At 41.7% G+C, this 13932-nt stretch overlaps 1 protein-coding gene across 1 annotated transcript in view; it reads right to left on the bottom strand.

Moving 5' to 3' along the window:
• MTUS2 (microtubule associated tumor suppressor candidate 2) overlaps positions 1–13355 on the bottom strand; it is a 196775-nt gene extending 183420 nt beyond the window's left edge. Inside the window, exons 1-2 of the mRNA XM_009882832.1 lie at positions 11079–13355; positions 5396–5636 (exon numbers count right to left, since the gene is read on the bottom strand). Of these exons, the coding sequence (XP_009881134.1) occupies positions 5396–5636; positions 11079–13355 (2518 nt within the window). The remainder of the gene's footprint in view (positions 1–5395; positions 5637–11078) is intronic.
• Between the last annotated feature and the right edge of the window lie 577 nt (positions 13356–13932).

Here is a 13932-nt window from a genome sequence, read left to right as displayed (position 1 = left end):
TACGGACACCGGTTTTATAACTGACAATTTGGTATAACAGTCATCTAGACAACTCTTCTCATACGACACATTTTGGTTCTTTGAAGACAGAATAATTGCTGGGAGAAGAGAGGTGACATAATGCCAAGGCTCAGGTATGGTGACAATGTCCTTAGGAAAACTCTGATGAACAATCTCCCTTTGAAGCACTTAATTTTTCTTTATAAAAAATACAGTCAGATTGCTCTCCCACAAAAAGCAGAGAGTGCCAACTGAAAACAATGCAGATTAGTGGAGTATAGAGAATATTTTCCTCTCTGAATTCTCCCCTTGTTACCTTTTTCTGTAAACAATTAAGTTTGCCAGCTCAAATTCCCGTACCTCAGACTGCAAACCTATAAAATAAGCACACAGCTGGAGTGCCATAATGCAACATATCAGGAAGCAGCCTCAAAACACCTTTTCTATCATCAAATCTCATTTACTTGTTCAATTTTGGGTATTTCTGAGAATAAACGTGAAAGCAAAGCTTTCCTACCAGGAGAAAGCCATAGACATATTGTAGCATTCATGATGAAATAGATTATACGTATGCAAAACCACAAATAGATGCATATATCTGTGTATGTCTGAGTAATCAGAAACATTGCTGTCCTGATTTATATATAAATTGTACCTTTTAACAAGAGTTCACTTGGTTAAAAATGAGAGGAACTGCTAGACGCTCAGGACTGGCAAATTTAATACACAGAGAGGTGATAAGGAAACAGCATTTCATTAACTCACTCTTTGAGAAAAAAATACTATAAATGCTACTGAAAAATGTAGAATTAAGTGAAGTTAATGAGTAGGATTAAGCGAAGTTTTAATGATGAGATCTCTGTTATACTTTTTAAAATCAGACATTAATCCCATCAAAATAACCAGCTAATTAATGCAAATCCTAACATGCTCGCTCCAAGAAGTCTTTATAACCAAGGAAAACATATTTATAATTTATATGTTATAGACACAATATCCTTCAATGCTTGTTTTGAATTACAAGTTTCCCATAGAAAAAGCAGAGTCAATTTACATAAAATAAACAAACGTTAAGCTTTCGGAGACACTCTTGAACCTTTAAATACATCATGATTCAATGACTTCTAATCTTACCTACACTGCAGAATGCTTTTTCTTAAAGTCAGGCTGCTTGCCTGACCCATCTGAGGCAAAACATCACCTAAGGAGCAGCACTGCTTAATAAGGAACTCGCAGCCAGTGCCAACACGCGTGCCATGTCCTACAGACGAAGAAGGATCAATGCTCCAATCCCATTTTAGGCATCACTTGGATATCACACTTGTGGGATCATTCGTTATTATTTTACTTTCTACTTGGCGTGTCTTAAAACTAACGAAACCCTCAATACACTTAATGCACTTGCAGTCCATCACAGCGGTCCAGGGATTTAATTATCAATTACTTTAGAGTCAGTTTTATGAGTATTAGTATTATACACGGGCCAAACCACTCAGCTTATCAGTGCTGCTTAAGCAGACTGCTACATTATGAAAGGCATGGCAAGGGGGAATAAAATCCTCATTATGAGGCACTGCTGCTGTCCTCGATACTGTGCCACGGTGGTTTCAATTTAAAAGCCTCCGTGGTACCTCACACTTTGTCGCGGGATGGCAACGGGCTAGATCCTTCTGCTTCCATTACCCCAGGGCAGGACTGAAATCACTAGGATTAGAAACTGGATTAAAAGCTCAGGATCGAGCTGCAAGAGATGCTGATTAGCAGTCTTGAAGGCAGGACTGGTATCCTTGAGAGAAAAATACCTCCTAGTCCCCAGCTGCTTTTGCTGCAGTCAGCCAAGCCCTCACACGCCACACCACGCGTGAGCAAGGGGCTTACCAGCACCACTTCCAGTGCGCTGACCACGTGCTCATGCGTTTCGTCTGCTTACATTTGTAAATATGACCCTGTCAAAGCTACGTTTAATCCTGTTTCTCAAATATTGCATCAAAACCAATAATGCAGATTAAAGTTTAAGAAAGAGATTGACAGAAAGCTGAAAACGGTGTTGTGTACCTTAAAACAATTGGCTAGATGGTGCCGGGCCCTGCTCTGAGCCCCTCCAGTCAGCCCATACCGGGTCTGGCATGCCAGGGGTTGCTGCCCCATCCAGCCCCTCCGTGGCAAACAGGGACCCATCTCTGGTCTGTGCTTGTGCACCAGCGTGGACACAGCCACAGGAACCAGTCTTCTGCTGCCCTTCCACTCCTACACCAGTCTTGTCCTGTCTACTGTCACCTGAGCCTCTTTCATGAGCAATTCGTTCCTCTTAAAAGAAATTATTAAAGATGAAAAGACTAGTATGCTGACTTACAAAGTTATACATTGCTGAGAGAAAGATTAAGTCATTTGAGGTATACAAGGAAAAAGGCTTTGTACAAGGAAAAGGTGATTATAGGCGAATCTTGAATGGACAGTTGGGAAATAAAAGTGTCTAAAATAAAAGAATGTAAAGTAACTAACATAAAGTATCAGAACTACAGTACAGATCAATAAGGGGAGGCACTGAATCAACAGAGAGCAATGGGAAATAGTTTGCAACAGAATAAGATGTTGCAGAAAAATTAAACTTATTCTTCATTTCCCAAGGAAAATGGAAGGTGAGATGCCAGAAGTTAAAACAATGTGTCCTGGGGTGGACAGTGAAAAACTAGAGACATTAGCGACCTCTCTAGAACAAGTCTTGGGTAATTTAAAATCAATAAAAACAGTCAGAGCCCAAAGACCAGATGAGACACACTTTGGGATCCTGAAAGAGATGGTAGACAGATTATTGGGCTACCATGAGTTATCTTTAACAGCATCTTTGAAACAGCAAGGTATCAATAAAGTAGAGAGAAACAAACAAAATAACAGTCATAGGAAAGAAATTATGGAGAGCGATGAATTAAATTCGACCTCCAAAGCAGACAAGGTTCAAGAAATAATCGATGATAAAATCAAAAAATCCCAACTTTTGAGAAATACGAAAACTTCAGGAAACAGGGACGTTAGTGGAATAAGCGTCGCAGTAACAGCTAGTGCAATTTCCTCATGCATACTTCTCTTTCACTGGCATTTTGGAAGTCAGGTTTATAGACAATAAATAGGACTGATACACTGATACTGTTTAGATTTAGAATGTCACATAATATAGGAAGACAGTAAATTAATACATACAAGACAAGTTCCTACATGGATAAAAATGGCTAAGGAAAAGTAATGTCTGCAATCGTCAATGATGCAGGATAATTAAGCTGGATGAATAAAAATCAAGGCAGTGTTCATTTCTGAGGATCAGAAACTGAGACAGTGGATTTGTTAAAAGATCCTCTTTGTATATTTCTCTCATATCTATGTCCCAGACTGGCTCCTGTTACACAACAGCTTACCCTACTCATATCACAGAATCACAGAATGGTCAGGGTTGGAAGGGACCTCTGGAGATCACCTAGTCCAACCCCACTGCCACAGCAGGGTCACCTACAGCAGGTTGCACAGGATGGCATCCAGGTGGGTTCTGAATGTCTCCAGAGTGGGAGACTCCACAACCTCTCTGGGCAGCCTGTGACAGTGCTCCACTACCCTCAAAGTAAAGAAGTTCCTTCTCATGTTAAGATGGAACTTCCTATGTTCAAGTTTGTGCCCATTACTTCTTGTCCTATTACTGGGCACCATTGAAAGAGGACTGTTCCCATCCCCCTGTCACCCTCCCTTTAAGTATTTATAAGCATTGATAAGATCCCCCCTCAGTCTTCTCTTCTCCAGACTGAAAAGACCCAAGTCCCTCTGCCTTTCCTCATAAGAAAGATGCTCCAGTCCCCTAATCATCATTGTAGCCCTTTGCTGGACTCTCTCCAGTAGTTCCCTGTCCTTCTTGGACCAGGGAACCCAGAACTGGACACAGTACTCCAGATACGGCCTTACCAGGGCAGAGTAGAGGGGGGGGCTGCCTGAACTTGCATCCTCTTGCAGTTTCATTTAAATAGGAAATACAATCCAATCGCTCTCTGCACCCGTACTCCCATGTTCAGTGCTGACTGAAGTAAACTTACAGGGTTGAACTGGTATTTACTGCTCGGCATACAAACCTGGAGCATCTCAGAAGTCACACACAGCTGAACTTGGTCAGCTTCTGATAATGGCATAAACTCCAGATGCAGAGTAAAGGACAGTGGCAAGAGGCACTGTTAAAAAGAACCTTGATTTTCTGATAAGCCCCAAATCCTGGCAACCTGTATTACTGACTGGTACTGTTCTCTCAGGGTAAGTCAAGACAATCCGACCCGTTTCCATTCCACCTCTAAACTTCTGCAGCTTCGTATGGAGAAATGGACACTAGGGAGAGAAAGTAACAGTTTTCAAATACCAGCAAAGAGAAGACCCCACATCCACTACAGATAGAAGAGTAAGTAAATTGCAGCAAAGGGGATTAGGTGAAACACTAGGGAAAACTTAACTTGAAAGCAGGTAATGCATGCGAACAGCCTGCTTTCAGAGCCTGCAGGACCTCGTATTGAAGGTTTTTATAACTAGTTTTTCATGAACAGGTTAAATAAACATCTATCAAAAGGAATCCTGTCCTGGAGCAAGAGGAGGGACCATATGACCACAAGTCATTACTTAACTTTATCTCTTATGTTTTAAAACCCTCTGCAGACTTGTAGGCTGTTATACAGCTGCTATGTTTTACTCTGGCAATGACAGATTTTCAGTTGTCTCTGAACTTGCTTCCATTTAAGCTTTTCCAGGTACCAAGGAGTGTCCTGTAGAAGCAATTATTATCTCCGTCTTGTGGCATCATACACTTCTCCTTCCAACTCTTCTCTTGATTTTCCCTCCCCTGTAATTCTGCCCAGGGTCATGCTGAGCTGGGCAGCAGCTGGGAAGAAAAAGACATTAGAAATGTTGTCTCCAAAGAGGTGTATACCAGGGCTTCAGAGTATCAAGATCTCTGCTGGCACGTCTGAACACTGCCCAGGCTTTCAGAGCACAACATGGTGGGGAATGCCATATTCAGATTGAACAACGGGGTCTTCATAATGGAAGAAAATGTCCCATTATCTTCTGCAGGACAAAAGCAAGAATTTTTCAGGCATGTACAAGGAGGAGGAAGATAAAAAAGAGCACAATGAGAATTAGTGCTGAAATTGATTCTCCTTCTTCGGCAATGACCTGTTAAACAACCTTTGTGCAAGTCCCAGACTCCCTAGTCAGCCTTGCCTGAGGATAAAAAGACACACCTCAAAGAGTGCTGTTGGAGCTTTGTAGTATCAGGTCAAGATGTTGCTCATTTTGTGATATTTCTGTCTGGAAAAAAAAAATAATCTTATTGGTGAGTACACTTAAAGGAAAGGAAAGAAAGGTTATACTTTACCTGCAGCATCGGGATGATAGAGGCTGGGAGCACTCGTTATTTCTCCCTGCTGATGGAGACAGCTACCTGAGGATCTTTGACTTGCAATGAGAATCCTGCTTTTCGCAGATGGTAACCTGGACACTGCACCCAGTCCTAACTGTGGCTTGAGTATCATGGCAGATCGATAAAAACTTGGTGGGACCTCGTAGTGAGTATATGGTGGAGGGCAAAATTCATCTTTCGCAGGCCTTTCCCCAACCTACAGAAAAAACATTAACAAAGATATCATGCAATAAATCAATAAAACCAGAAAATATGGAGCTCTAAATTGCTTATAAAGGTTGATTTTCCCTCCTTGTGAATTTGGGCTTCACAGCACTGCAAACTGATCACCACTTTCAAAAAGTGATGGTCTTACCATATGAATTGCTCTCCACAAATACACACATTACAGTCTCAAAATCCAACCAACCCCGAACAAAGAATTGATCTCTTCCCGAAAAGAAAATAGGCAAACGGAAGATCTTCAATTAGTGAAAATGAAGTTCCTTTAAAGTCCTGAAAGGTGATATTGTTTACAGAGGCAGATACACCAAGAGAGTGTGCAAGTGAAATTTTTATTAGAAGTTATTTAAAATATTCTTACTCGGATACGATTTGGGGGGAAGTTGGTTTTAACATAGTTAAAAATACAGCTGAAGGCATTTTAAGTTCATTTTATCAGAGAAATGGTATTGTCAAATCATTTGTGTGAGAAAAAAAATCTCTACATGTTCTTACTGCAAAATGTTCATTGTAATATGTGCCACTGAAGTTCCTGAAAAGAGACCAAATTATGGAGGTAGGCACATTTCTTCACATTACATTTTCAGGTGGCTGTTGAATATTTCAAATCAGAGCTATAAAACCTGGCTGTCCATTTGAACTGAAGAAAAAAAGCAAATTTGTAGATGTGAAACATTTATTGTTTATCACAAAATAGATGATGCTTTGCTAAAATCAGTGACAAATCTCTCGGTATTTTAATGGATGTGTCCTGTGAGGACAGCACAGCAAGTCCCAAGCTGGAAATATTTCCAGCAAACCCCCTGTTACCGGGGAACTTGCAGTTGGGGAATGACCTGGTTCCCCAGCTCAGCCCTTGCATTTTTCTACACTCTAAGGCGGGCTCTGACTCCCACCTCGCCGTGCTGCTTCATGACTCAGGACGAGGGCGCAGAACAATGTCAGTAGCTTTCATCTCTCTTATTTGCAAAGAAACATTTGCTCTTCAAGGTACAGTCCAACTTCTTTAGCATTGTCTTATAAAACGCAGAATCATCATAATCTAGAAAGGACCCATGAATACTTTTTCAGTGCATCCCATTTAGGCTAGAGAAAAAAAATGGCTTAGGAAATAGGAAATCTGAACTAAATTTGTTTAAAAATTAATCAAAAAAGTGCCATAGGCTACCTAGGAAGAGATGTAACTGCCAATTAATTAACTCTGCTGTAAGTTATGATGCATATAATATGCCAAATCAATTTCTATTTAGCAATTATAAGCATTTAGAATATGCACCTCAACACTGGCTACAAAAGCTTTGATCCTAGCTGCTTCAAGAGCTTTAATTCCAATTTAGCAAATCTTTAATATGCTAAAAGAGACAAGATTGGCCTTAAACTATTAAATATAGAATCTTTGAGGCCTTTGCACAGGAACTAGGAGGGCAGATGTGACAAACACGGAGCATTATATTTTTGCTCTATATTTTTTCCTTTGTTTGCAGTCCTATTTCCTGCCATTAGTTATTCCCGTTTCCCCTTTTATTATACTCCTATGACCTATTTCTACAAATCAGGATGCAGGTTTTTACTGTATAGATGATTCTCTAGGCTTGGACTGCAGGAGATGTTTAGCTTCTTATTTTCAACTTCTGGATATGAGATTGTTTTCCTGGATAAGATTCAGTTATCTTTTCTCTCCCTGATGAATTTATTTCGATCAGATTTCACTATACACTTCCTATCATTTCATATTTAACTGGCAGTAAACATGGCAATGCCAAGTACTTCAGTATAAGGAATAGAGAAAATCTTTAAATATAGAAACCATGCCTTTTTCATAAACTGGGTCAGCTTAGCCAAACCTTCAGTCACCTCATTTTTTTTTCTTTATTGACAGTATGCTACGAATAACACAGAAGAGCAACGAACACGCACACAAAAACAATCAAGCACAAGCACAAAACATCTCAAGCTGAGAGAAGTGAGCAGGATTTACCCAACTATCTCTTGAAAACCCCAATTTTGAGGGACATAAACTTGCTGTGAAGACACACTCCTTTTTCTTTTCTATTTAAGGGTGAATTCCTGAAGTGTATAATTCAACTCATCTCAATAGAATCATGTGCAATTATTGATTATAGGGCAATTTTAAAGATCTTTAGAAAGATTTAGATTAATATGAGACCTGTTAGGATCCTGTACTGGATTTTTGTACCAGGGACTTTTAAAGAAAAGATCTGTTGTAGCCTCACAACTAAAAAGAAGCTCAGCTCAGAGTTTTATTGTGTGTGGCTGTCTGCTCATTCCCCTCTCACCCCATTTAATGAACTTGTTAGAAAGAGCTGGAAAGTCTGCAGCAAATACTTGGAGCATACAGGAATTTCCACAGGCCAGGTAATCCTGAGCAGAGGTGGCAGCACAGCCAGCAGGTAAGGATGCCCAACACTTTCCTTCACTTTACTTTGTTTATAACATCATAAAACATTAATGCCTTAAGCAAGAGTTTTCTTTTCAAGTGCCTGCTTCAGGCAACTGTTTGGTAAAAGAGTTGGTGACATTGCTTCAGGTGTTTCAGGCAGTTCTTATCATGAGATTAGGGGGAGAAAAATTCTGGTTTGACTACGTATAAAACAACTCCCCCTAACCCTTTTTCCCCTACAGGCCTTTCATTTCAACAGGCTTTAGTCCATGTTCTCTGGAGCAGAAAGGTGTCTGTGTTGGGGAACGGACCCAAGAAGGTGGTTGAACAGGTCAGGTGCAGCCTTGAGAAGGCAGGCAGGAGAGCTGGTCATCAGCAGACCTCCGTACAGACTCCACCAGAACCAGGACTCTCAGCAGCAGTCATAAAGTAGTGAATAAAGTGAACCAAGGACCACTCTCTGGCAAGGCACAGACCATATCCATATGGGTAAACTCTCACCTTGCAGACCAGGCTGGTCTCATCCACACTGGTCCTGGGGAACAGCTTCTGGGTGAGCACACACTGACAGAGGTGGACACTGAGCTGGGGACTGTGCTCCCACTCATGGGGGTTTCCTCTGAGTCCTCCTCAGACAGCTCTCCAGGCCTTGCCTTGGAGTCTCCTGTCTGAGACAGCACCTTCCAACTTTTCCAGCTCATGGCACCTAGAGGGGTATTTAATTGTTCCTACCATTTAGCTATCTGAAGGACGCTTAGAGATTACAGGTCTGATTGATAGTAGCTATTAACACTCCCTATCATAGCTACGTAAATTGCTATAAAATGCTAATCAAAGCCCTCCAAAGCCCAAAGTGGATGTGTGAAATAGGGCAAATGATTGGGATTTTTTCCCCTCACAAAGATAATGCAGAGTAAGTATCCTGCCCTAGTGTCTCCCTGTCTCCAAAATCTGTCTTCAACACTGTTCCTTCACCAAGGTGATTTTGATCTATCTCAACCCATCCAAACTGCCTTATTTCAGACTACACATCAGTCACCTGCTATGAACCCGTACTGTGCACAGCTGCTCTTCTAAGCATCTGTCCACTTCCATGGATCAATCATTATCCTTTCTCTTGATCCATACTGGAGCTAATACCCTTTGCAGGAGTATACCCCAACTAGCAGGGGACTAAGATACTCGCTTTTAGGGTGGCAGCCCAGGAGAGCAAATACCATCCCCCGCTACCAGGTCCTGACTCCTGGGCTAATGCAAACTCATAACACAAACTGAAGTTTGATTGACTTTTCCTTCCCAGCCCCTCCTCCAGGCAATCCAGCTTCTCTGAGGAAGCAGAATGCTTGGGTTCAAACCTTCCCTTGTGAAATACCCACCCAAAGTCATGTTTCTTGGAAGAGTTGGGGAAGATGCTTTGGATCCTCTCCAGCCCATAAGTGTCCTCCTTCTAACCCTAGTCTAGAGTAAATCATGCTGCAGATCTGCCACCATGTGAGGCCATCTCATGTTAATGGTGCACAGAAATCAATCCTTTGCTCCCAGGTGTGTCTGCTGATCCTACCTGACTATCTGAACCGCGACTGTATGGGCCATAGGCACCTGTAGTCTTCACAGGGTCATGTCACCCTACAAACAGCCAAATAGTTGCACAGTCTGGGTTATTTTGGCTTTAATTTCCATAGCGATACATTAAATTGTAATAACCTAATAATTTTCCCCTCATCTTACAATACGATTGTGAAGATATACCAAAAATAGCTGGCACAGACAAGTTCACAATGACTTTAATAATTCCTCCTCTGGACGCAAAATATAAGCAACAGAGCTGGAAACTGAAGTTAGAGGGGAAAGGGCAGTGAGCACTGTTGGGATGTGTTTGGGATGAGATGGTGTTCTATGAACAGAGCGTATAATACACAATGTATAATCCATGATCACTTCAGTAGGTTGCCTGTTAACATGCCATAGGGGCCAATCTACACTCACACACAATACCTTAATTTGGGTATTTGCTGGCTTTTGATTGTCAACACTGTCACCAAATTTGTTATTTCAGTGCTGTTCCTTGGATAAATGCTGTATATAGAATGAGGTAGGCATTAAAATAGCCTCAATAACACCAAGGGATAAACGGTAAAAAAACATAATTTTTTTTTAAAGACTGGTTCAAATGAAATAAACTTGCGTGATCTTCAGTATTTATATAAAAAGTTTGGTTGTTGAGCTACCACAGGTCCCAAGCAGTGGATGCAAGGGCACATCTGAGACCTAAATGTAGCTCCCTTTTTCCTGTCCTTTCTCCACCTTCCATAAAAGGTCAGCCTTCCTCCACTGTGCTCACCTCCCAGCAGGGATTTCAGAGAACCAAGACTCCTGACCAACTTATCAAGGTGGAAACACAATGAGATATCAGGAGCCAGAATTGGCCAGAGGGACTTCCAGGGAAAGGAAATGTCTTACTTTGGATGTAGGTCAATATAACACACGGCTTTAAAATTAGTCAAAAGTAAATCTTTTCCTGCATAATATATATAATCTAACAAGAGCTCTGATAGTCTCTGGGTTTCATTACAGCTAAACAGAAGGGAATTAGTTTAGACCTCTAGTGCTCAGTCTGCAAAAACCTGCCAACTTTCCCATTAAGGAGGAAAAGTCTCTGTGGGCAAATTACATTCATTTCCCAAAGCTATCTTTGGGGAAAAAAATATCCATGTATAGATAAATTCAAACAGCATGTCTTTTCCTTTCTAAACATCCCTGTTTATACTACTAGCAGGTGACTGGTTTGCTGGGAAAAACTGGAGGAACACAGAGCCAACTTCCAGTCACAGATTAGACATTGCAAGAGGGTCAGTGCCAGAAACAGTTAAGTAAGTTTGCTTCTAATGATCACACATTGCCTTGATTTAGGATTTATTTCTTACCTGAGGTTTGAGAACTAACTTCTGGCAGCAACAAGTAAGCAAATGATCACCACCTGGCATACAAAAGAGGCTGTCAAAGCTGCCTCCTTACCTCCTGCAGAAACTTCTCGCTCATCGGACTGAAGTGATGGCCCGGAGGCCTAATTCCTGACACCACCAGACCAGAACTGAAGATCCTTGGCTTCTGGAGGTCGGGTTTAAATTTGTCATACAGGATGCTGGGGGGCTTCGCCTCCCCTCCATTGGACACCTTCTGCTCTGTAGAGATGGGCATGGCACACGCAGGGGTACCGAAGGGCAGCCCCGCCGGCGCAAAGGAAGGCTCGAGCTGCTCTATGGAACGAGGGTTTCTCCTAATGTATGTGATGATTTTAGGTCTCACGGGTTTGGGCCTGGGTATGGCAGGTTTCATCTCGATGCTTTCTTCCAGCTTTTCACTGCAGTCACTGTCCACATCCGCCTTATCTGCGAGGGAGCCCTTGGAGTGGACCAGGATAGGTTTTGGGATGGCGCTGCTGCAAGCAGTCTTGATAGGCACTTTAGGGGATACGTTTAACAACTGCGTACTGTCAATGGGAGGTAGGACTGAGGAGGGTGACAGTTTGTCAACATGAAGTGCATAAAGGTCCTTCAAATTACTGTTTGACAGCGTGGGCTGACTATTAACATCCAGCGTTGCCACCGGGCGCACGGGAGTTGGGACACATAAAAAGGCATCAGCCTTTGCTGAAACTTTACAGCTCTCTGGTGCTTTGACTGGAGGATGTTTCTGTGCATTAGTTGTCTTTTTACTTGGAACTGAAAAGCTTGAGGTTTCCGAATCACTGTCGTGCTTGTCAGGTTGTTGGTTTGACACTGTCTCTGCACTGCATGCCCCATGCTGATCTGAGAGATCAGAAGCAGGCACGGCAGCATCCTCGGTGTTTCCTTTGACTAGCGTCAGCTTATTCTCATTAAATTTCAAGGGTTTGCTGTCAGGTACATTAATGTTATGTATAAGAGAGATCTGTTCACCAACTGTTTCAGCACAACCTGCGTCAACTTCATGTAAATCTTCATTTTTTCTAGGTGTCACTCTACCACTGGATTTACTATTGCAGGTGAGTGGGAATATTGTTTCCACTTCTTCATCTGTAAAATATTCCTCACCAACCTGGCTAGTTGCCCCGTTGTCACTGTCATTGCTTCCTCTCCCTTCCCCATGCATGGTGGTGTTATCACTTAGCAATTTGTCATCAGGGCAGGTTACCACCTGGCTTGACAAGGGATCCTCTACTTTATTACAGATGTCAGATGTTTGAAATTTCGATGCATCACACCCAGAGCCTTTCTGTTCCTGCATTGCTGTACTTTCATCTTTTTGAGATCCCAGGAACTCTACCAGCATAATTCTCTCAATCTTTTGTTGACACGTATTTTTAGATTGTAGAGATGGTGCAGTCTTAAGCTCCATTTTTTTACTTTTATCACCCTGACCTAATTGTGCTTCTGATTTACAAGCAATCTCATTGGGCTTAACAGTTGAATGTTGAGAATGAGAAGTATGCAGTGTGCTTTCAATGTTAACATTTGGTACATTTTCTGGTTTACTTATTTTCTTGTTCCCTGAGGTAGATGGTTTGGAATAAAATACAATATTTTCCTCTGAGGTATTATCAAGTGGATGAAACACCATCCCAAGAAAATGATCCGTGGATGTTTTTTGTGATTTCTCTGTATTTCCTATCAAATGGTGTGACCTGTCGATGGAGTCCAATGATGCAGAAAGCAGACGTTTACACGATACACGGCCAACGCCATCTTTTGCAAATGTTTCAGACTGAGGAGAGAATTTACTTGGTCTTCCCAAAGAAAGCCTTTTTATTCTCTCCATCTCCACGGTCCTGGGCATTTTACCCTTAGAAAAGTTCTGGGTGAAGTCAACATCACCTTTGGAAATAACCTCTAGGTTGGCATCATTTGTGCTGCTTTTTAAATTGGACAGACTTTGTCCTCGGCTAATCCTGATATGCCTTGATATATCCTTAGCTTCACTAGTCCTACAATCTTTCCCCATTTCCCTGCTTGTGGTGGAGGGCAGCTTACTTTCCTGTACACCGGTGTGACAGGTCCGAGAGTCTCTGAAGGTCAGAATTTTGTTCTGCTCTGTATTCAGATGAGTAACTTTCTCTGATCCTCCAGAGTGTACATTCCCATCTATCAAATCTTGTCTCTTAACATCCCTTTCAGTGGTTCTAACTTTCGTCACAATTTGGTTGGCATTGGTATCCCCCACACTCACTATGCTTTCGTTATTATTTTTTATTTCACTGCAGTTGTCCTGAAGGTGAGCATAACATGACTTGTTTGGGATTAATGGAGCACTCATTTTGAAGCTTCAGGTGACGGCTTTTTTGGCAGTCCTAATTAATGAGAAAGCTTTTTTTTCCCCTGTCAGGTTAACTACTAAGCATGCTTCAGTTATACATTTAAATAATAAACTGATCAGTAGAAAATTCCTCGTCAGAAAGCTTGGAGTCTCTTGTCAGAGTCACATTTTTGTGCTGCTCAGTTGTCTTTCGTGCAGTCTCTGGATCTAGGAAATCTTTATGACACGCAGTAGAGAGGTTCAACGACAACAGATCTGTCAAGTTCCCTCTGAATAAGAACCAGTTAATCCAGCCAACCTATGGAAAAAAAAGAAACCAACACAAATAACGTTACACTATGTCAGGAATCATGCTAACTAAACCAAAGTTAAAATCAGCAGGACTCCCAGGTACATCCCCAGGTTAGAGCACTTTCAAACACTTTAGATGCTGTTTTCGATCACAGATTTGCTCCCAACAAAGACTCTTAGTGTAGCACCAATCTCTGACTTGAAAAGTTGCATAGTTAAAACTGTCCTGGTTAGAAAAGTGGTTGCTACTGTTTTTAAGTCACATAGATTTACAACCGGAAATAGG

Source organism: Charadrius vociferus, unplaced genomic scaffold (genome assembly GCF_000708025.1).
Source record: "Charadrius vociferus isolate BGI_N301 unplaced genomic scaffold, ASM70802v2 scaffold93, whole genome shotgun sequence".
Taxonomy (NCBI): domain Eukaryota; kingdom Metazoa; phylum Chordata; class Aves; order Charadriiformes; family Charadriidae; genus Charadrius; species Charadrius vociferus.
This window is presented reverse-complemented; position numbering and strand designations above follow the sequence as displayed.